The sequence below is a fragment of the Toxotes jaculatrix genome, chromosome 19 (assembly GCF_017976425.1).
Source record: "Toxotes jaculatrix isolate fToxJac2 chromosome 19, fToxJac2.pri, whole genome shotgun sequence".
NCBI classification, from domain to species: Eukaryota; Metazoa; Chordata; class Actinopteri; family Toxotidae; genus Toxotes; species Toxotes jaculatrix.
Window position 1 is genome coordinate 9996139 of NC_054412.1, and position 23905 is coordinate 10020043.

The window sequence follows — 23905 nt, forward strand, 5'->3', positions numbered from 1 at the left end:
CTTTTTCACTGAAGACATTTTTATACAGGAGTGTATGACTAAGACATTCTACCAGTCTTCCGTCATAACTTTGTCATAACTGTATGTCTTACCAATGTGTTTTAACTTGACTTTCTATTTATCTTTGAGAGTGCTACTTCATTGACAGCACGTTTTGGCTCTTGCCGGAATGTAAAGGGATCTCAATGGACTATAGATGTTTTTAGCTCTCTCCTCCCCCTGACCAGACTGAAGAGCAGTGAAGTAGGTCAAGGGGGAAAGCAGGAGGTGAAACTTTGTGATCTAGTTATACTCTTATGATCTGGGTTTTGAGGAGAATTACACACTGCAGTATGCACATGAATGCATTAGCTCAGAGACGTGTATTAGAAAATTACATGAGTGACAGCCTAAAACTTTTTTATTTTCTGTGTCTTGTTTTCCTCCTTTCTTTCTTTCTTTCTTCCACTCCCTCTGCCACCCTCTTAGGATGGGCTGGTGAAAGCCAACATGGAGAAGCTGACATTCTACGCCCTGTCAGCTCCAGAGAAGCTCGACCGTATCGGAGCCTACCTGTCTGAGAGACTGTCCAGGGATGTGGCCCGACACAGATACGGGTGAGCATCACCAGTCAATCGCTGTTCAAAGTAGCCTCTAGAAAAACATTTCAGCTGGTAAATCTCTGCCGTGACGAATAATGCTTGTTTATTGTTTGTATTATTTATTCTTCCATGCATTAACTGATTTAAATTTAGCACACTTAAAGGTAGTACATTCAAGTTCTGGGGGGAATTTGAGGTTGTCTTGCTTTTCTTGAAGTAATGGGAAACATGTTGCTTGTAATTTTATAGGTATTTACACTGACAGCCCTCCTTCTTTATAATCAGTAATTATTTATTGGGCTCTCCATGCAAAGTACTGTAGAGTAGGCAGGGAGGCAGTCTGGTCTGTTCTTAAGAAAAACAACATGGCTGGAGTGGGATTATCACTGGTGATGTTTCTGTACAGTCTGCCGTTACTTTTCTAATGTGCCACATAAGTTGTTGTCTTCCGTGACTCTCGACTGTTACGCCCTGTGATGATTCTTGCCATTGGAAATAGCCTGTGGAGATTACATTTACATTTGGCAGAGTCCCTGAAATCTGTGCAATACGTGAGTCTCTGGAGTTTGTCTGGCAGAGCTTATCACATTTTGATTTCTGTTGCTGTATGAAGTTACCCATTAAGAAAATATCCATTTATTTTATTATCCATGTAAGATACAAACGGCGCAGATTATATTTCCCTACAGGGTCAGTGGTCTAATTTAGATGTCCCCCGTGTCTCACTTCTCGTCTTCAGGTATGTGTGCATAGCCATGGAAGCCCTGGACCAGCTGCTGATGGCCTGCCACTGTCAGAGCATCAACCTGTTTGTGGAGAGCTTTCTTAAGATGGTGCGCAAGCTGCTAGAGTCAGACAAACCCAGCCTACAGATCCTGGGAACCAACTCGGTGAGTTTCCAGGATGAGATGACTAGTTTAAAGAGTTCATCGCATGTTCTGTAGTTTTGCAAATAAGAAAGAAAATCATGCACATATTTAGCTACTGTTCAAGTGTTACATTACGTTTCTTTTATCTAAGTACAGAAGGTGTCTACCACAAAATGACACCATTGTGATAGCTGACAACTGTAGTAAAATTCATAGTAAACATTAAAATAATCAAACCAAGTGGCAGCTTCACTTCGTAAGTCTTGGGCATTAGTTGTTGCATTCAGGGAGAGAGCAAATGCACTAACCAAGCTGATGTCTGTGTGACTTGATTTAAGGTAGTTTTTGGAAGGATTTACAGTTGCAATTTACTGTAGAAGCTCAACAGAAACAATTTTGTGCTATACATGTAATTTCATAAGCAAAAAAACTTGCCTGGTCACAAATTTTTGGTTACTAGAATCATTTAAAAGCTGACAGATTGTTTTGCTGATATAAATTTAGATAAATACCCTCTTCCTCGAACTGTTGGTCACTAATGTGTTTAATGTGCCTTAGTTTCTAAGCTTTTCTGACGCATCAAATTCTGCCCATTTCAGTGGATTTAGAGGTATTATCCAATCAAAAGTTGACAGGGTGCATTTACTTTACTGATGTGATGGCATAAAGGAAAAGATGTCAACCTTGAGAGGAATACTGTGTTAGCATTTGAGAAAGATGGGAGCTCAAAAAGAGAGTGGTGGGCAGAGGGAGTGGGAGTGATGAGCATCCTCTGATGTGGGAAGCAGCTATCAGCGCTGTCGGCCCGGTCAGCAGAGGACACACAAAGGAAATCAGATTAGCTGCAGACCACACTGGCAGAGCTCTGCAGTCATCTACACAGATTGACGAGACACGCCAACCTCTCCCTCATAATCTTCCTGCTATCAGTCTCTCTCGCACACACGCTCATGGGTGTGTATTTAGGACAAATGCAAGGCCATACACTGATGCCTCGGTGCTGCATAATTAATTGAGCATCACAGTGCTGTTTACCGCAATCAATAATAGAGGGGTTTTTGCCATATCTGCTAATTTTAAGCTGTGCATTCAGAGTGCTTGTTGTTGACCATTGTGAGGATATTGATTGAGATTAGTTTCACTGTTCGGTCCCAACGCACACCCAGGGCAGACAAAACCCTGAACATCCTCTCACATAGAGCTATTAATATACTATAATTTTCAGTTCAGACAAATGCTGTATGTTCGCGTGGCAACTACCACATGGCGTCTTTCCATTGTAGTGTGCGCTGTATGGCCCAGTGCAAATGGCCCAAGATGCAAAGGAGTGTCAGGGAGAGGTGAAAGGAGAGGATTAGAGAGTTTATCACCACAGGAATCAAGCCCAACCAGGTTTTCTCACACTCCATTTCACTGACCTAAAACCTTGTACTGCAGAGCCCTTTCTAACACATCAGTTCCTGAGGTAGTGTTTCTGTCAACATGCTGTTATTTGTATGGGTGGCTCTCTTTCTCCTGGTGTAGCCTTTGGTTGCAACAAGAATGGTTATAATCTCAGCTCTCTGTTGCCTGTGGTTTCCTATTCTGAAAGCTTTAAATCACATAGTCTGTTTCTGCAGACACAGAGTTGATGCATGCTGCCCGGTATTACTGGCAGTGATGCTGGGCAGCTTCCGGATATCATCTGCTTCAGCAGCTTACTGCTGCAGCAGATGAGCAGCATCCCTGGAGCAGTTCTAGGTTCACTTCATTAAATTTGCTCAAGGGTACTTCATTTAATTTCAGATCCACTCCAAGCAGTCATTTCATGCACAGGAAATAGATTCACCAGAGACGTCTTTAGATGCTCATTTTCTACATAAATTCTTTTTATCCTTACATTTGGGTTTCTGCACTAATCCTGCTTTTATTTTTGAATGGGGAATATATTTACTGTAAGTAGTTACCATCTGCTTTACTGAACATTCACCGTAGAATTCTTGTTACAGGTAGTATAATCTCCAACTTGAATCCAATTCATAATTTATTAATTGTAGGGTGTGTGGAGCTAAATGTCAGTGTGTTTAAATGGTGACATTTTCTGGCCCAGTGGGAGAGCCCCCCTCTGCCCTGTGCTTTTCACTCTTAATGAGATGTTATGGTGCTACAGCTTGACTTAAATTTGGAAGATACTCACTTAGAGGATTTAGGTTTTTTTCATTAAAAAGTTTGTAATTAAATAAACTCTTAATAAACTCGTGCAAATCTGAACTGATTGACTTAAATTGACTTAAAAATCTCATTTTCTTTTCCTCCTCTCAGTTTGTGAAGTTTGCCAACATAGAAGAGGATACGCCATCATATCACCGCAGCTATGACTTCTTCGTGTCGCGCTTCAGTGAGATGTGCCACTCCAGCTATGAGGACCCTGACATCCGCACCAAGTGAGTGGACAGATGCTTGATTGCGCCAGAGGCAGAATTATTAAGTAACTGCTGTTTTTAGGCTACATTAGGAAGTCTTTTTTTAGACTGCCGCTACCCATGGATGTTTTTTAAAATATCTTCTCAAAGTGAAATCCTTTGAAAGTGATAATGTTGTCATCTTTGTCTTCTACTGAAAATAGACAAAGGGACATCTTTGAACAGTTAAATATAGCCTTGAAAAAATAACAGCCAAACACAGACAGATACTTAAATAGAAAAAAATAGACAAAAATAGGATTTCCTAAATAGAATCATCCATTTATAGATCTGTTATGCAATTTCTTCTGTCTGTGTCTGTGATTGTTGCCTCCAGAATCCGCATGGCAGGTATCAAGGGCCTGCAGGGTGTGGTGAGGAAGACTGTGAATGATGAGCTACAGGCTAACATCTGGGACCCTCAGCACATGGACAAGATTGTCCCCTCTCTGCTTTTCAACCTGCAGAGTGGAGAGCGTACAGAAAGGTGAGTGGCCCCTGTGTTGGTACGTCTACGACTGTTACTAAACAGACCAGGCTGTGCCAATATGTGGCGAGAAAGTTGATGACCCAAAATGGGTCAGAGTTGACCCACCATGCCTCCGTCACACAGTCCACATCCATTGTTCTGTAGCCTACTGCTACTGTTTGTGTTATGTTAGGCCATATTTGTCCTGGCAGTCTAGCCAGCCATCACCCGCGTCATTCATCATCATTGTCATCACTGAGTGAGCCCACTGACAGCTCTGCTCGCCTTATGGGCATCTGTTTGCCCACCTGCAGCATCCAAGGACAAAGACACCAGGAGATGGGGAGAAAAATTGGAAGGAGAAAGGGGGAGATTATGAAAGGGGGCAAAGTATGAACAGAAATAGTGCAATGGGTGGAAAATAAAAGCAAAACAAAGGCTGAGGGCTAGACCATGCCAGTGAGAGAGATGCACAGTCTGGAGCCTCCCTTTCTTGGCAGTTTTCCACATTCTGAAATTCACTTTGACGTCAATGCCGAGATCTGAGGTTAGGGAGCAAAGGGGGAGGGCAGTGAGCAGCACACTGAAAGACTGGGTGGAGGGTGGATGATATGAAACAGAGTGATGAAAATGGGAAGGTTACTGAAAGAAAGGGGCAGATGGACAGAAAGAGACAGTCAGACACAATCCTTCAGAGAGACACATTCCCCTCTGAGCTTCCCTCCGCTCTCTCTCTGGGCTATGAGGCTTGCCCCTGTTGTGCATCCTCCATTCCTCTTCACACTGAGTTTAGCCAGTCATTACCAGGCATAAAACCCACAGCAGTCAGTACACAGTCTAATTAAACTCACAGATGGTGCATTTTTCTCTACATTAATCCCCATGCACATGTACAAGTTCATTTAAAGATCAACTTCAGGCAGGTTTTAGCTTCTGATGGTTCAGACTAATTTCTGTAGAGAGTTTATTTCTGGAGATTCTAAAAGCTTTCTCTGGGGCTCTGTTTTGTGCTTTATATCTCAAGAAGTACCGGCATGGTTGATTTTTATTCAAATGTCAGGTGTAGTTTTCTGCAAAGACTTTATGTTCCCCAAACAATTTTCCTCCAGACGTTGCCTCAGCAGATTTTAACTCAAATGATCCTCACCTTTAAACATACATTTTACACTCTGCTGATTCAAAAACAGCCTCTGTGTATTGTTTGATGAAAGCAGATATGAGGTCAAATTACAGTAGTAAAATAAGCTTTTAGATGCTATTAGTGCTGATTTCTGCTCGTGCCAAATGCTTTCTTTTGACTTTCCAAGTCATTAGACAGAACTGTGCGGTGAGAGTGCAGAATCAGTCTCCTGTGGGTGTTTGAAATGCCCTTTTAAATTGGACAGGGGTCAGAGAGAGCAGCTGTGTAAGCATTATTTGTTACTGCTGAACAGATGCGAAACCTTTCAACAGCAGCTCAGAACTCACCTGGGTTTTCTGCATTAGCGGCTGAAAGACTTAAAAAATGGCTCCATTTAAGTTTGTGCCCTTAAAGTTAAACTGATGTATTACTTACAGTGTTTTTCTTAGTTTTTCTGTTTTCCATTGCAGCTCAAATTCCAGTTTCTTTCAGCAGCAGAGCCAAGAAAGATGAAAGAGTTAGGCTGTTAATAAATAATGTCATCATTGGCGGGCGACCCGAGGCTAGTCATGACCAAGATAGAGTTATGGCGAAGGTTTTAACTATGCATGAGAGCAAAGAAAGGCTGGACCATCTGAGGGTGTCCACACACACGCACACACATAACACAAACTTAGAGATGGACATGTCTTCAGTAGTGATAACAGATGAGCAATACACAAATGCGTACACACAAGAAACACAGCCACTTATTTTTTACTGCAGAAGGGTAAACTCACGTCAGCAGTGAAGGCTGCAGTGACACAGCATTTCAAAGAGTGTTTCTGTGGAAGAAAAAAATCAAGCCTGTGTGTAAATGTTGGCGTTATTGAATCAAATTGATTCCAAACTCTTCTCTCCGTTTTTTCTCTCTTCCACTGCCCGCACCTCTCTGCCCCCTCCCAACTCGACTTCCCCTCCCTCCCTCTCCTCGCCTCCTCCCCGCTCTTTCCTCTCCTTCTCCGTCCTTTCTGCTTTCTCACCTGCATCACTCCCTACCAGCCGCTCCCCCTCTCCGCTGCAGGCATCGGAGAAGGAGAAGGAAAGCCCGGTGGAGCTGACAGAGCGCTGCTTCAGGGAGCTGCTGGGACGAGCCGCCTATGGCAACATCAAGAATGCCATCACACCCGTGCTGATGTGAGACAGCCCTGCAAGCTCTTTCATTTACAAGTTCTATCCTTTCGTTGTGATTAGTTCCTTTACGCAGTTGTTTGTTTTTTTGACGTATTGACTCAGTTTGAAGGAAGGATGCATCTCAGGGCACTACTGCGGCATTTTTAGCTTTACCCCGATTTGCCCAAGGGGGCACAAGGTCAATGCAAGGTTACACAGTTGTTCCTGACTTGATGTGAGTGCACGATTTGCCTTGCAAGGTTCTGATTTTATTGCTGTTATAGTTCTTTTCTGATAAGACATTGTCGGCCTGCTTTGTCACAGCTTTATTGTGCCTCAGATGTCACCTTCTAGGATGTTTATATGTAACTTTCAGTGTCTCTGAGCCTGGTCCTGTGTGAGATGAGCTTTTTTTGTTTTAGTCGTTTGTCTCTCCATCTTTTGCTTCCTCCACCCCTCTCTTGTTTGAATCAGTTCAGCTCTACCGTTCCTCCTGGAATGAAGTGTTTTATTTTTCTCATCCTTTTCCCTTCACTGCATGTGCCTGCATCTCTCTGAGCCCTAGACATTAATGCTTATCCCTTTTTGTATTGTGCTTATTGTGTACTTTTTTCATCTGTTGTAAATCTATCTATTCTTTGTCCCACTTGGCTTCATTCCCAGCATCTCAGCTAGTATTTGTTATCATTCCTGCTTTACAGTGTATTTCCTTGAAGGTGTGGTTGGAGTAGCAAGCCAGCTTTAATATTAATTTCTCGTTTAAAAAATTAAGGCGTCATGAGCTCAGGTGTCTGCAGAAAAGTACAGTAGATAAATTCTGTCGACCAGCACTTTAACATTTATAATGTGCTTGCAAGGATACAGCTGAATCTGCTAGTCTGCAGAAAATACGCTGGTCGATCTGGCTAACACAATAAAAAGCCTGCAGAAATACAAAGTAGCACATGTAAAATGCGTTTATTTAGGTGGTTATTTTTGTACTCCAGAATTTCTCTGAATGCAACTCTGGTTATTAATTTATTTTTCTTTGAGCACTCTTGATCTATTTTCAGTTTGCTCTCTATTTACCCTTCAATTCATCTCACTTGTCAAGTGCTGTGCGAGACCAGTTCTTGTCCATCCATCACTGTCTTCATGCTTTAGTGCTTAATGTCCCCGCCTCTCTGTCTCTGCATACATGAATACTCTGCAGTTCGACCAACTGTTCGGTTGTGATTCCTTGATCATGATTGATGGATGTTGTGATCCTGATCATTTTTTTGTCGTTTTGCATTTTCCTGTTTATAGACGTGTGCAGCATACAAACACAGATGTAAAAAAATACAAATGGAGTCTCGATGGCGGGGCTTTTTGGAGAGCTATAATTTTACTCTCCATCACTCTTGGTGCTGTATAATTACATCTTCTGTGTCCTCCCCGTCCCCGTCCTCCTTTCTCTGTTCCTCCAGGCACTTAGATAACCACTCTCTATGGGAGGGGAAGACCTTTGCGGTGCGTTGCTTCAAAATCATCATGTACTCCATCCAGGTGAGTGATACAGTGCCTACATATCCCTAAAGACCTCTTTCACCCCTCACCCCCTTTCTTTCTTATATCCAAGTCCAGATGGAATCCTGAAACATTTTGTGTGTTACACCCAAAAATGGCTTGGAAAATAAGGGATGTTTGCTGATTCCATTTGGGCATCAACTCTTCTCCTCACAGCTGTGATTCATTATGGACCTGAATGAGAAATGCAAGAAATGCAGCTTTTAGCATGCCACCTGGTTGAATTATTATGCTGCAACTTACCAGTTTTCTACTGCTTCTACTGCACTTTTCTCTCTCTTTCTTCTTGTATTTTTTTTTCCACTGTGGTTTCTCTCATTCATTCCTTCTCGGCTTCTTTTTCAGTCCCAGCACTCTCACTTGGTAATCCAGCAGCTTCTCGGTCACCTGGATGCCAACAGCAAGAACTCGGCCACAGTGCGAGCTGGGATTGTGGAAGTTTTGCTGGAGGCAGCCGCCATTGCGGCCAGCGGCTCTGTAGGTGAGTTATATGTACACACACACATGCACATAAACACACTAAGGTGGTGGCTGGTGTGTTGTGAATTGATTCAAACATTATAAATCCGATGCTGATTTTCATTTTGGCGTGAGCACGTCTTTTGATTATTCACTGTTTGCAGGCCCGACAGTTTTGGAGGTCTTCAACACCCTGCTGCGGCAGCTTCGTCTCAGTGTGGACTACGAGTTGACCGGCTCCTACGACGGCAGCACCAACATCGGCACCAAGATCATCAAAGCTCATGAGGAGAGGCAACTGCAGGAGGCTGTCATCAGGACCATCGGTGAGTCTGTGGGTGGTGCGTCTGTGTGCTTTGGTTTGTGTGTGAGAGAAAGAGGGAGTGTGGGAGGCTTTAGAAGACAGGTTCCTGGAATGGATCAGATTGCATGTGGTGCTTATGTTTACCTTATGTCTGTGTTTATGTCTCTGTGTGTAGATGTGTGAGTTTTCTTCTGACTGGTATTAATTTCTTTTTTTCTCCTTGTCTCCAGATCTTCCTCTTATCCATTTGATGTTTATCTGTCTGTTTCTTTCTCTTTCAGGTTCATTTGCCAACACACTACCAACATACCAGCGGTCAGAGGTCATGCTCTTCATTATGGGCAAGATCCCTGTCCCTGGGGTTCACCTAGCTCTGCCGTCCACAGGCTCTGGGTAAATTATTCTTACGTCTCAAACAACGCACTCACGTTTACTTTTCCACCCTCCCTCTTCCTGTCTTTCAGTCAACAATGCTTTGTAAACAAATCAGTTTAAGGCTATTTGTGAGGAAATTTTTAATTGTATTTGCTCTTTCATCCCCAGGCCTGAGGGCACCAGGATGATTCAGGTGATGTTACTTAAGTCCTTGGTCCAGGTAAGTCCTGATTCTTACATTATCATCTCAAAAATGTGGTTCTTTATTAAGTTCTAAAGCAGAAGATGAAAACTCGGATGATGATGATGGCTGGTTTTATTTTTACATTGATGTGAAATCAAGAGAAATAGAAGAAGATTATAGATGGGAAATAGAGTAGAGAACAAAAATGGAAGGAACGGAGAGGCACATCAGAGGTGACACTGAGAAAAGAGAGTGGCAGGATCCATCAGTGCCTCTCCAGGCTGAGATAATTGTGCTACTAGCTGTGTTTATCACAGTGCTATCAGTGTAGACAAGAAGTAAATTCAGGTCAATCAATCGAGGCGACACTTCACTTCTCAATAGCAGTACTCTGTCTTTTGAGAAAATAGTTTTCTACAACCCATGTGTGTTTTGGCTGTAATCTTGATGTCTTGATGGACTTGAATTTTCATCATGTGTGGGAAGATTGTAAACACAAAATGTGCTTATCCTTCTCTTAGGTGACAGCGGGTTTCCAGACCACCAACATGCTGACAGCACTGCCCAGCTCTTTCCTGGAGCCGCTGCTATCCTTCTCTCTAACTGAGGATCCAGAGGTTCGACTGCTGGTGCTCCAAATCCTTCTCAGTCTCATCGACCGGCACGACAACAGGCCCAAGTTTTCCAACATTAGGTATGTGGGTGCGTCTGTAGGAACATGGTGGCTTTGCGTCTGTGCATAATGTAGAGCCCTAAGTTGTACTGCTTTAGGGCTTAATTGGACCAATCTGTGCTTCGGTTACACTTTGTGTGTTTTTGTTTTTTCTTTTGTCTCTGCAGCAGCATCTCGGACATCTCTGTGCTCAAGCTCAAAGTTGACAAGTGTTCCAGGCAGGACAACTTATTCATGAAAAAGGTAAATCTTATGTCCTCTACATGTGGCTAGGCTATCACTGGAATTAAATATGAATACCAGTTTATAAAACATTTTCCAGTTTTTCAAGTTATTTTTCATTTTCCAGTACCTTTCAAATTTAAGCCTTTGAATTGAATTTCATGTCCCAGCAGAAAACTTTGTCATTATTTTTCTGCTTTTCCTATCTTAGTTTATGTTCTCATAATTTTGCACATAAATACATGGATAATTTCTCACTAAACAACATCTGACTTGCTAATGCAAAGTACTTTGCATTAGCAAATAATGCAAATTCATATAGACACCAAATGTTTTTGAACAGGTGGAAAATTGACATTTGCATTATAACTTCTGAAAAACTGGAGTACTTTAAGTCTAGAGTACTCTCTCTGCCTGTCTTTCTCTTGACTCATCTTTCTCTCTGTGCATCCTCCACTCACAGCACGGCCAGCAGCTGTACCGACACATCTACTTGGGCTGCAAGGAGCAGAGCAGTGGTCGGCAACACTACGAGGCCCTTTTTGCTCTGCTGGGCCTTCTCAGCGTGGAGCTGGCAAATGAAGAGGTGGTGGTGGACCTCATTCGCCTGGCAGTCGCGTTGCAGGTACCAGTGCACATGCATGCTATCAAGTAATATTTTATTTTATTATAATCACTTTGATCTGTTTTGTTTAGGACAAAATTTATTGCTCCGAACTACAGTTATCTGGTAACACCACTGTGCTTCATTGATCAGTGTTTAGTTTTACAGTGCTGGTGTGTCTTTGTGTCCTGTGCAGGACCTGGCTCTGTCCACCGACGAGGCTCTGCCTGTTTATAACCGCTGTGCTGTTCATGCCCTCGCCGCCGCCTACCTCAACCTCATCTGCCAGCTCACCACCGTCCCAGCCTTCTGCCAGCACATACACGAGGTCTGGCCTTTTTTTGTGTTTCTATGTGTGTCTATGTTTCTCAATACCACAAAAAATCTATGTGTTAATAAACTGCCTTTGTCATCTGCCCTTCAGGTAATTGAGGTCAGACAGAAAGAAAGCCCCTACCTTTTGCCCGAGGATGTCTTTGTTGATAACCCCAAGTATGTACCACCTACATTCAGTTCTCCTTTCTCTCAAACCATACCAGTATTGAATCTGTTGTTATTTTCTACTCTGTAATAAAAAAACATTCACCACTCCCTCTTTCTTCCTAGGCTGCCTTCCTCACTGGAGAAGGTAGAAGGGGATGTGTTGTTCCTGCAGTCAAAGATCACTGAGGTGCTTGGAGGTAGTGGTTACAACACAGAGAGACTGGCTACGCCTTATGTCCCGCAGTATACAGGTAAAGACACTTCCGTTGTGTTATGTGTTTAAAATGAAAAAGAGTTCAAAAGTCACCTGTGGCAAAGTGGAGGAATTCGTAAGATGAGTAATGTGCCTTTCGCTTCAAGTAAATAATAATAAATGATGATAATGTTTGTTGGCTTGCCAGTGTGGTACAAGTTCGTCTGAGCACTTTATTGATTCCTGAATGGAAATTCAAAGCTGAACTACTCCCCCGGAGCTAGTGAAGATTTAGTGTTTTGTTAAAGGACACTTCATCAGTGCACAGACCCTTTTCCAGCTCTAGGGTGTGAACCAGGATGATCGAGTTTGAGGACAGTCTCTCTTGGGTGCCTGTTCATTTTTATATTAATCTGTCAGCCTGTCAAAGTCTCACACTCTCCGTTTTTCTGTTTGGGTTTACTTAGCTTTTATCTATTGAATAAATGCATCAGAATTTGCAGTTTGAGGATATATGTTTTGAATCATTTGTTGGGAGTTTTCTGTTTTAAATGTGCACTGTCTTTCCAGATGAAGACCGTTTGTCCAAGAGAAAGAGCATTGGTGAGACCATCTCGCTCCAGGTGGAGGTGGAGTCCCGAAACAGTCCAGAGAAAGAAGAGGTGAAGGCACAAAAGCAATTTACAACTGTTTTATGGTCTAGAACTCGAACATGGTCCAGATAGAGATGTTTAGCATTTGTGAAAACATTTTCAGCATCAAGTTTTTCACCTCTTATATATATATGAGACATAAATCTCCTCATCACTGTACTTTTCTTCTGTTCTGCAGAGGACTCCAGCAGAGGAGATCACATTTGAAACCCTGAAAAATGCCATTGGTACGTCCACTCACTCTGGCTTTAAAGTATTTATGAAATTACACACCTGTCAACACACGATCACCACGCTGTTGTGCTTGTTACGTTCAACTTTCTGTTGATTCTATTGATGGATCACCAGTGTTTGTATAAACCAAAGAAAATAACATTCTAAACATTTTAGTTTAGGTAACTTTTTTTGTCCTGTTCATAAGCTATAATTAAAATAATGGAACAGAAACAGTGGAAATAAGCTGCCAAAGCATGAGTGCAGAAGAATAGTGGTGACTTCCCTGATGAATTATTGAAATTTAAATTTTGTAATGCCTCCCTCTAGTGGACAGTGTGGGTATGGAGGAGCAGGAGAGGGAGCGGAGGAGACAAGTGGTGGAGAAGTTTCAGAAGGCCCCCTTCGAGGAAATAGCTGCCCACTGCGGTGCCAGGGTCTGTCAAAAACACTTTACTTTTATGTATACATAATATATTTTTTATATATTTTTTTCTTGTTTCAGCTTCTAGATTTTGCCTAATAGAATTTGTTTTGTCCTGTCTAGGCCACTCTACTGCAGAGCAAACTAAATCAGATCTTTGAGATTACAATCAGGTAAAAAGCAGCGCTTTTTAATCCATATTGTATTTGTTTAATCATTTTTTAAAGGGCAATAATGACATTGATAGCTGTGATACTGACTAAGTGGGTGGTGAGGATGATGATGCTGTTGACTCATGATGACGATGACGACTGTGGCTTGTTTCCTCTTCACATTCAGACCCCCACCCAGCCCATCTGGAACCATTTCATCAGGTTACGGCCAAACTCAGAGTCGATCTGTACCCATCTACGAGATGAAGTTTCCTGACCTTTGTGTGTACTAAACCAGGAAGGTGCAGAACTGTTGAAGGCAAAAGGCGTTTGGGAGATGCAAACCGATCCTCACTGTAAGCGCATCTTGACCCCGGGATCGAACAACCGCAGTTGTTTGAAGCCAATTAAAGAACAAGCCACCTGCTGATTAACTTAGCTGTCTGAAATGACAATTCCTTTGCCCTGTGATTGCAGCCAAAACAAGCAGGCTAATGTCAATAAATGCAGAAGTAAAACAAACTTTTATTTAATTAATTCCCTTCGGTTCTACTTAAATGACTGTAAAAGAAATTAAATAAAATAAAATTCCACAGGTTGGATTTTTAAGTTAGACATTTTCAAGAACTGTGAGGAAGAAAATGTGACAGACTGAAAGTTATTTAATTGTCTTTAGAATGAATTAACCCGTTGCATGCCCTGTAACTGGAAATTTTTGATAGCACTGCTAATTCCTAACAGTCTTTTGTCCCTTACAGGGTGCCATACTACCCTTGGTAACAAAATCAGATTGACCAATCGTGCTTATTTTCTCATGACACTTTATGTTTTATTCGTTTTTAAATTATTTTTGGGGGGGGGCAGGAAGAGAGTATGTGAATGAGATGCATTTTAATTTTATTGACAGTGAAATGTTGTGTATGTTTGACTGAAATGTGGATAGATATATACAAATATGAAGCTGTTACTCCCAATCTCCCATGTTACTCAGCTCATCTGTCTTTAGTGTTTTAACGCTTTACTGCTTTTTTTTAGTGTTAGCCAAAAGTGCTTTTTCTTTTGTTATGGGCATTTATTTCCTGCACCTACTTTTTATTCTAATAATTTTTTATGTTTATGCTGTGGTTGAAATGAAAGATAACTGCTGATCTGTGTGCTATTCTCCAAAGTGAGTGTGCCTTACAGGTGACTCAAGTTAAAACACACAATGCGCCACAGTCATGATGACCACACTAAACCTCTGTGTTTACCACGATGTTTACCAGATCAAACACTAGAAAAAGAACTAAGGATCCTTTATTTTTCTCCTTCCCATATAAATGTGTATATACAGAGAAATATATAAATCTTTAAGCTGATGTACAAAGTAGGGATGTTCTTGTCTGTGTACATACACTGTATATTCTAATTTTAGACTGCCACTGCACTGTTTAGTGTCGATAGATGGGGGAGAAAGCTCCTTAGTTAGTATTCAGATACTTTTTGTTAAAATCTCAATAAGCAACCAGCAACACATGAAATCAGAACGTTTATTGACGAGGGTCTGAACAGCCCACCGTGCAAATCTGCATCATCTCGAGGCCAGTGGATCACACTAGTGAAGTATTAACGAGCCCATCTGATAAACTGTCACAAGAAAAACTAGTTTAAAAGTTACTGTCAATTTCGTTACTAGCCACAGTTTTTGAGACAGGTTTTAGCACCTTCATCCTGATCTGTGTTGTTGCCATTACATCCTGAGTCCTGCTGGAATGAGTTTGCACTCTGTCGTTGCATCCGACTGCTGCTGTGGCAGCCTCGGAGCAGTGCATCTTTTTCATAGAGCGAGATTTAAGTGAGTCAAAAAGCCATTTTGTGTGTTCACAAACACACACGCTCACAGGAATAAAAACAAAGTATAATGGCAATAATTTGGCACTAGCCTGGCTAATGCAGCCCAACTGTAGGTAGCTGATCCTTTTGTGTAATTTAAATAGTATCTTCTGTTGTTGTTGTTGGTGTGGTGCTGTGATGGTTCAGTTTTGTGATGCTTTAAGAGACCGCCCGTCCTCCTGCTCCTGTGCTTCTGTGAATTAACGGCATCGCTGGGCGTGGCACGTGTTGCAACCATCTTGTTTAATGTGGACGACAGTCTCTCGTTTGTTCCTGATCGTCACTTGCTACAGTCCAGATTTCTATTTGTTTTAGTATTTTTTTTCCGTAGTGTCCCCCTATATGTATATTTATGTCCACACATGCCAGTGTAGCAGATTGTCTGTTCGTGTTTACCCTTTCGTCCGTGCAAGTGTGTGTGTGAGTGAGTGTATATGGTTTCATGTCTCTCTTTGAACATTCATGCAGATGTGCGTCTTTTATCGTCATTACCCAAGACCAAACTCTTCAGACACAGTTTACAGTTTTTGTCCAGCGACTCTTTCCACCACGTTAATAAAGAACAAGCTCATAGCAACGTGCAGCTGTCTGAACCTTCCAGTGACACCTAGTAAAACTGTCTTTTCAGCATCTTGCAACTTTGCAGTGAAGACCTGTAAATCTATCAGTCTGCTTGTTGTCATTGCATAGTGTAATATTAACTGATGGTAATCCGATCTTACTTTTGTCATTACATGTCTGGTTAATAGATCTGTTTACAATGTAGTGCTGTAGGTCAAATCTATTCATTCTGTGAACTTTGCACTTTAAAAACTGGATTACCTAGTGACAAAGGCAGCTTTTACATGGAGAAAATGCCTTATGAGTGTCATACCTGACTTTTGCATGCTAGTGATGTTGCTGTGTTGTACAATAAATTTCTCTGTAACCATAAAAGGTCTGATCTGGTTCAGATTCTTTAAAAAAAATTACTATTATTGTTGATAAAAGTGAAATCCTGACAAAGAAGAATGTTATTTTCTGATGTGAAATACCTGAGATACAGGAGGCTGTGGAAAATTCATCATTCCGGGAATTTAAAAAAAAACTTGTTTACTCAAAGAGACTTGACTGCAAACTCAGATGACGGTTAACCTTGAGTCTTCAGTCAGCTGCTAGTGTTCAGCACAGAATTGAGCGGATATTTCCTCAACAGTGCTTATTCTCTCTGCCTTTAATGGACAATGTTTAGCTTCTGATGTACAACTGTACTGTACTAACTCCAGTGCTTGTATTGTGTTTTTGCCAATTGTGTGTCGTCATCTGATTGGATAGTTCACCAGAATCAAATTCATCACATGTATCTCAGCTGTGTCTTTTCTCCTAGTGTTTTCAACAGAACATGATATCCAAAAACTATGGACAGGAGAACTAATTAGCCTAAAAACCAAACTTCAAATGTCAAATAATATTCATAATACTTAAAAAAAAAGGAGTATAAGAATTTTTGATTTTTGCTGTCAGCTGAGAAGTTTTGTAAGATTTGTTAACGTAGAGACAGATGCAAAAACCGTCAGTGATGAGTCAGCCAGTTTGGAGGAGATAGATTACTTTATATGTTGTACAATGTTGTTTTGTGCTTTGTGCTTCATAAAGATGGCAGCTCAGACTTGACCCTTTGCTTCCTACTAAAGTTCTTGGTGTCAGAAGTGTGGTGCCTTAGCCACAGAGGACCTGGAGAACCAGGATGGGCTGGCAGTGGAAGACTCCACCAGAGGAAACAGGTGAGGAACACAAGGACATTGTCACATATGTTGTCATGGTGCTCAAGTTGGAATGGGAAAACCTGGAGAGAAGAGAAGGGTGGGGGTTTCTCCAACCCCTTGGACAAGTTAAACATTACCTGAAGAGGAGGAGAAAGATAAGAGGCTTTTAACTGGACTCATCTTTTTGTCTCTTGAATAACAACAAAAAAACCCTAAAAAAGAAAATGTCCATTGAGTATCTCTCATGTTATGGTTGTGATCATGTGAAAAGGACTTTCCTATCATATACCTGTTGATAGTTTAGACTGCTGACTGCAATCCTGTGTCGATGTCATGTGTGTGTTACTGGCCTGTGAGTGTTTGCCTTGATTTAATGAATCATTTTCCTGACGGCTGCATGGAGACTTATTGTTTGTCCCTCAAAAAAAGCTTCCAATATAACTTAACTCACATTTTCAGTGTCTGTAAACCTAAACTCATATATAAACAGGTGTTTATATTATTTTTTCTATCCCTTCTATATCCATCTTCTGTCATAAGCCTTTTCCATCAGTCACCAGAACATTGTTCTAATACATCATTTTGTATGTCATGCTTCATCACTAACATTTTTAATGTGCTCTAAACTCGAGTATTTGCTTTATAAATGAAATCAGTCAGACAATTATTGTTATTGTTTGCAACAAACAGAATGATCTTTAATATTATATTAATTTACAAAAAAATAAGATACCACTGTAAATAAACTGCTATGCTTTTTAAAATACTGTCCTTCATACCCACCTCTTGCCCTGGAATTGCATTCTCCGTTTAGTTTTTTTTTTTTTTTTTAATACATTTGAGTCAGCAATGACAATTCCCACAAAAACAAACAAAACAATAAATGAGTAACTTCCAAGTCAAGGCCAAGAAGGTCAAGGCAGTCGGATCATTGCTTTTATTCAACACAAAACTACCTTGTTTCTCATCTTTTGTTAATGTTTTAATGAGACAAACCTTTGGCCCTGAAAAGACATTCAACAACATGCCAATGATAATGAAAAGTTTCTGTAATTTAAAATGAAACCCTGTGAGCACTAACATGCATTGGCTAATAGACTTGTTCAACCACCCCCCTCCCATTCTCCTCCATGGATCCCATTATCCTCTGCACATCCTTGACTATAATGTTCCTGAAGAGCTTAGCCAGCTGCCCCTGAGGTTTCTCCTCCCACGGCTTCATAAAGCTGCCATTGCGTTTAGAGGCAGGTGGGTTCCCCCATCTGAAGTGACTCATTCGATAGGTCCCATCTTTCCTATCCTGGGGGTTTAACAGGACATGTGACTTGGAGCTGACCCTCGCCTTCGGGAATCCCTCTTTCCGATGACTTTCTTGATTCAGGTCCCCCTTTGCTTCGTCCTCATTACTGCTCAACTGCCTGCGAGCCCGAGGGGGAAAACTGCCTTCAGAGGAGACGCCTCCCTCCAGCGACGAGGCAAAGACTTTAATGGGCCGGCGTTTACGACCGGAGGGTTTCCCCCAGCGGAAATGCTCCATTGAGTAGGAGCGTCTTTCATCACTGTGGGCCCTCAGCTTTGGCTCTGGTATTTTGTCTCCAGAGGGCTTCCCCCAGCGGAAATGCTCCATTGAATAGGAGCGTCTCTCGTCGCTGTGGGCTTTCAGATCCGAGTCTGATATCTTGTCTTCAGACGAGGCCAGGTTAGCCAGAATGATGCTGAGTAAGAGGTCATCACTGGCATCATTACTCTTGAGATCCAATGCTTTGAAGTCTGTAAGTTCAGTCTGGATCACAGACATGCAGAGGTGAATACAGTCCTGTGTGGAAGAAATCACAGAGGCAACAGTGACATTTTAAACCAGACTGTTAAGTGATTTGCAGGAAGTAGATGTGATGATGATACAATGATAAGTATTTTATCTTTCTGATGCTGATTCATTTCACACCAAACAACAAAGATTATGATCAGAATTATGCCGATGACCTTAAAATTTGCATATCTGAATCACCAAATGACTGACTGTGTCTACTGAGAAAATCAATTTTAAAAGTTGCATAGAAATAAAACTGAAACTGAGAAAAGACTCTGGCACTGAGCATGAAAAGCAAACATTCTGCTGATTTATTACTTGACTATTTTCAGCTTCAACTGCTCCTCATCTGTACATCACTAAAAATGGTTTACGACCAAAACAAATCACTCATTCCAGGCAACAGTGTCAACACTGCACAGCACCAAAGTGGGTCAAAGCCGGACTGGTGCTTGTTCTCATATTTTAAACCAAACATGGGAAAGCTGCTTTCATACTGCTGACTCTTAGACTTAAATGACAATTTTTTTAGATTTGCCATTGCTTTTCATTAAACATGGAGTGATTTTTGTATCTGCACAATACATCCCTTTATTGACAAAACACCTCAGTGTCGGTGTAGCAGCTGTGTTTAGAGTTTGTCCTGTTGTCACGGAAATGTAGATGCTTAAATTTCCATTTTTTTTTGAAGACTTCTTGTCTACGTTGACTTAAACGTTGAGCTTAAAAAGATTCAGAAAGGAGAAGGTTGTGTGATACGATCGAAAGCTCCAGAACAGGTTTTAATGGACCTTGAGGTGTGATTGCTTCATTAACAGCTTTTTCTACAATTAATAATGAAGCTCAAAATTTCTTTTGTTACTTCTTATGCTCTTTTATTTTTACTTGACATTTTCTCTGTTCTTCTTTAGTCTGTTGTTTTATCCACGTCTCATGCGAAGCTCTTTAAACTATGAATGTGCTTCACAAATAAAGTTTCCTTGCCTGGTGATGGCAATAACAGAGAAGAAATAGAAAGAAATCAGCGATGACATTATGAAGAAGACAGTTTGACCTACCAGTATCCTTCCCTTGTTGCTCAGGTCTTTGCAGATGGAGCTGTTCCAACACACCGACCCAAACCCGGGGACGCAGGCATATGTCATCACCACCAGCAACCAACACAGACTCACCATCTTCTGCCTGGAGAGGAGAACAGAAACACAAGTGAGGCTTTGAGCTGAATAGAAAGCAATGTGACAGAAAGGAAATTCTCCACAGAATACAGGAAAGCCTTTGATAAAATGACAGTCCCAACAGGCTCACGTATTCACTTAATCATTCCTAAACTGGAAGACACTGCTACGTATGTGAAGAAATACAGTAGGTGTCTCTTGATCTCTTGCATAACGCTTTCCTCCCTTCCTTATATAACGTGACATGTTTCAACACTATCTTATGAGATAAATGGTAGATTTGTAGCTGTGAGTGTGTCACAGTTAAATAACTGTGAGCTCAAATACCAATTATCAACATTCCTCATCTAGCCAACATCACACATATTGTAACAGATGGTCTTGTTTACCAGACACAGGCACATTAATCTTATTTAAAACTGGTTGATAATTAAAGGGCTCAAAAATGTGACACTGTTTATGTGGAGCCTCCTCTGTTGGAGTTCCCAAAAGAGGCTCCATTAGGGTTTGCAGCTTTTAAGGGACTGTGTGAAAGTTATTAGCTGGGTCTACTGTAAAATCTACTGTAAAACAAAAAACAACCAAACAAAAAAAAGCCACATGCAGATAGCAACAATTACTGAATGTCTCTGTGCTGGTATTTTATTTGACATGTCACAGTTAACTTGAAGCAAGTAGAACCGTAAACCATAACATTGTTTTTGTGGAAATAGTAGATCTGGAGCTTAACAGTCAGTAGGGACTGAACATTATCTGTCTGAGGAGCATGCCAATTTTTCACTAGCCAACAGCTGCCTTCACTTTGCATTGTAACAAAACTACAGTGAAGTAACTATGCACATAATCCTCACAATTTTCACGAGTTCAGACCCAGTTTTGAACGATTTGTGGTCAACGTCTTTTCTGCAATGGCCATTCAATGTTTTAACATTCATTAATTACCTTACTATATAGTAGTTTTCATTTTTCATGTTAGGGGGGTCCGCCATTTTCGGCCTGGATCCAAGTAGCTTTCACAAGTCATGCATGCATTCCTGCGGAATTTTATCTCATCGATGTCAACCTCACTGTTGCAGCCGTTTCACATGAAAATTCAACTGGCGAAACACACGATGGTTTTAACTGCTGGTTACTGCCTTTTTTTTTTAACACTAAAAGAGAGATCTACGGTCAAGAGCTGAAAGGTCAGGGAAGTGAAATGACTATTAAAGGCTCTTTGTGGGATAAGTGGTGGGCAGATGTTACCTTTTGTTCCACCTCAAGGAAAGCAATCAGTGCACATTCATGGAAATATACAAGCAAACATAAAGGAGGCTGCATTCGTATAGGTCCCACACATTTCAGAATCTATATATTCATTCTTAAGTGACGAGGAAGCTGTACAAACAAATTCTTTCAGTAGACGACAGCACTCAATGACCTCCTTTTTGACGCATCTTCACCAGGAAAACGCCTCGTCTCATCTCTTTGTTGCTATGTTTATCATTTCTTTGCTTCCTGTTGTCTTTTCTCTCTCCCCATCTTAAACATTTATATAGAGATAAAATCTTTAGGGGGGTTATTTTTTTAGGAGCTAGTAAACAGAGAGAAACTAAACTCAACTTCTGGGTACTTTTGGGTTTAGCACTGTCCAACTGATTCTCATGGGATAATCGGTCAAATCTTATATTATGCGAGTCATCTCGTTTCACTAATATCACAGATATTAACATTTTAAAACTGATTTAGAAAATCCCACAGGCCCTCTTTAAAAAAAACTTTTCATCCTGGTTCATTGAATGGCTTGCAGGGGGTGTTGATGGGAAATTGCATTTTGTTCTTTCTCCCTTCCTTCTCTATTATTCTGATGAGTGACTCCTTGGTGGGCCATCGTCTTTGTAACTCTGGCAGAGACTCGACTACACTCGTCCTACAGTATGACTCACTCAGCTGAGCTCCGCTCTCCACACACATACTCCATTAAATTAAGCTCAAGAGCTGCAGTTAAAACAGATTGAAACCTTATTAATGATATGCAAAGTTAATTATAGGTTTTCTAAGTTAGATTAGTGTTTATACTGGCACATATATAAATGGGCAGCCTTTCAAATTTCACCTAAACGAACCATGCGTACTCTTCAATAAGCTGAAGTGTAATCTTTATGAAGTGTGGATCCACTTGAATGCAGCTGCACACGAAAATATCAGAAAAGTCTACATCAATCACTCAGCGAGTGTAATAGTGCATCAGTGCCTAGTCATTCAGGAAAACAAGAAGCTACCAGCAATCAGATGAGACAACAAGGATGCACAAACAATTAAAGCAAACAAGTTTTTTTTCTTTTTACCTTTTCCAACTGCTTTCCTTTCCTCTCTTCCTGTTTTTCTCCCTCCGTTTGTCCACAGATCTCCCAGAGTGGCGACTCTGTAACTGTGATCCCTCTCCTCCTCTCCTGCTCTCTCTCTCTGCTCAGTTAAGAAATGCTCGCTAGGAGAGGGTCTGCCGCTGCTTCCTTAGAGAAGAATAGCTCTTTTTATAGACACATGAAGTACGCCTGGCATCTCAAGGCCTCAGGGTGTGATTGAGGTAAGGGGTCTCCTGCTCCTTTCTGGATAGGGAGGGGTGTGTGTTTGTGTGTATGCCAGGTATAAAGGCCACCCACACATTTTTAATCAATGGCACAGCTCACGTCACCAGACAATAGGTGAAGCATTAGTGAACTAGCTGTTAACTTGCTTCTGTCCTCTTCCTCCTCCTGCTTCTTCCCGTGGTTGGGATGCAATCTTGAAACCTTTCAGTGTCCTGAATGACTGATTACAGAGATGCTTCAGTGCTCCCAGGAAAAAAATCTTGAATGCATGTGTAAATAATCATACATGGATAAAAACAATTGCAGCGCATTAGGGAAACCCTATCAATCCCTGCTTTAAATCCCTCAAAGGTCAGTCCTAATCACTGACATCTTAATGTCAGAGCATCATCATTTTCACAAAGGATGAAGAGCTGCAGTGAAGTGTGCAAATCAATTTGACTGATTGGATCAGTCGTCAATTTCTTCGGTTCTCGTTCAGAAAGGTGTGCATGCATCCCTGCGTGGAAACTTCATTTGGAAGCCCTGACTCACTGGTCTGACGTCATGACTTCACTTCGAATGGAGAAGATGCACACAAACACACATGGGGTTTTATGAAAGGGTTGGTGAAAAGAAATCGGTGATTGAAGACAACATGTGCCTGCTTGAAGAGACACTGATTAATCGGTTTCTTTTCAAATACACAGTCTGTTTTTTCATTTGTGCCTTTTTTATTAAAAAGAAAAAACAACAATAATGAATAAGACTTGCAGTAAATGCGCAACACGTGGAATAATGAGCAGTAAAGTACTGAGATGGCTTCGGCTAACTGCTGGCTTCCTACACACCTGTAAACTAATGCAAATGAGCACAGTCACCATCTCAGTGATAAATATTTTAAATATGCATCATGATTCATGCTGCAATTATTTTCAGTTTACTTTGTCACTTAATATACATACAATGTATGTATACATGCATATTTGACGACATTGTCAATTAATGTTTTAGCATGTGTCCACAATACAAATAACAAAAACTTGTTAAAGCTGCTAAAAATCCAGGTTCTTTCCTTGTTTTCTTCTTCCTGCAAGTCATATATTTTCCTTTTGGTCAAGTCTTGAAACAACAATAACACTGAATCGTGAAATACCCCTGTGCTCATTCTGAGAAACAAGCAAGAAAATTCGCGTGCAGCTTTACGTGGATCATTTATGGCAAAAGTAATCTCAAAATCATGGATCAAGGCAGATCATCCACGTGTCGTTTAGCCATAACACTTTGATACTGCAGATCTGCAACAAGAAACAGTTGAGCAACAGGCACAGCAAATCTTAAAGAGTGATTTAAGATTCTCCGGTTGAAGTCATGAAGACACGCCTTCTTCACAACATTCCATCTGTTGTGTATCATAACTTACACCAGTTTATCAACGACACAGCGAGGCTGAATTTGAAGTCTGGTCCACGTTTCAGTGTTCCGCGGTCTGACCTCGCAAAATATACTGTTTTTATATGAAAGCGAAGGGACTGAGGCCAGGAAAAGAGAGGTGACGATAATATTTGTTTTCAGTGTAAATGGTGTGCCATCCAAAGTAAAGAAAGTGTGAAGAAAACATCATAAATTACTGCT

The 23905-nt window shown here is 41.1% G+C and overlaps 2 protein-coding genes across 4 annotated transcripts in view; one reads left to right on the forward strand and one right to left on the reverse strand.

Annotated features, from left to right (window-relative positions):
- Positions 1-15914, forward strand: part of LOC121199545 (protein EFR3 homolog B) — a 28137-nt gene extending 12223 nt beyond the window's left edge. For all 3 annotated transcript variants that reach the window (XM_041064331.1, XM_041064332.1, XM_041064330.1), the window contains 21 exons: positions 469-596; positions 1321-1471; positions 3752-3873; positions 4229-4378; positions 6522-6656; positions 8081-8159; positions 8526-8661; positions 8804-8965; positions 9225-9336; positions 9487-9538; positions 10024-10196; positions 10343-10418; positions 10861-11022; positions 11198-11329; positions 11426-11493; positions 11608-11735; positions 12248-12339; positions 12509-12557; positions 12874-12980; positions 13091-13140; positions 13307-15914. In XM_041064331.1, the coding sequence (XP_040920265.1) occupies positions 469-596; positions 1321-1471; positions 3752-3873; positions 4229-4378; positions 6522-6656; positions 8081-8159; positions 8526-8661; positions 8804-8965; positions 9225-9336; positions 9487-9538; positions 10024-10196; positions 10343-10418; positions 10861-11022; positions 11198-11329; positions 11426-11493; positions 11608-11735; positions 12248-12339; positions 12509-12557; positions 12874-12980; positions 13091-13140; positions 13307-13412 (2370 nt within the window). In that variant the 3' untranslated portion in view covers positions 13413-15914. The remainder of the gene's footprint in view (positions 1-468; positions 597-1320; positions 1472-3751; positions 3874-4228; positions 4379-6521; positions 6657-8080; positions 8160-8525; positions 8662-8803; positions 8966-9224; positions 9337-9486; positions 9539-10023; positions 10197-10342; positions 10419-10860; positions 11023-11197; positions 11330-11425; positions 11494-11607; positions 11736-12247; positions 12340-12508; positions 12558-12873; positions 12981-13090; positions 13141-13306) is intronic.
- A 1492-nt stretch (positions 15915-17406) lies between these two features.
- On the reverse strand, positions 17407-22188 carry LOC121199547 (pro-opiomelanocortin-like). The gene is made up of 3 exons (XM_041064333.1): positions 22049-22188; positions 19605-19728; positions 17407-18552 (listed from the first exon to the last, which is right to left on the reverse strand). Exons 2-3 carry the CDS (start codon positions 19719-19721, stop codon positions 17827-17829), a joined length of 843 nt encoding a protein of 280 aa, XP_040920267.1. The 5' UTR covers positions 19722-19728; positions 22049-22188; the 3' UTR covers positions 17407-17826.
- Between the last annotated feature and the right edge of the window lie 1717 nt (positions 22189-23905).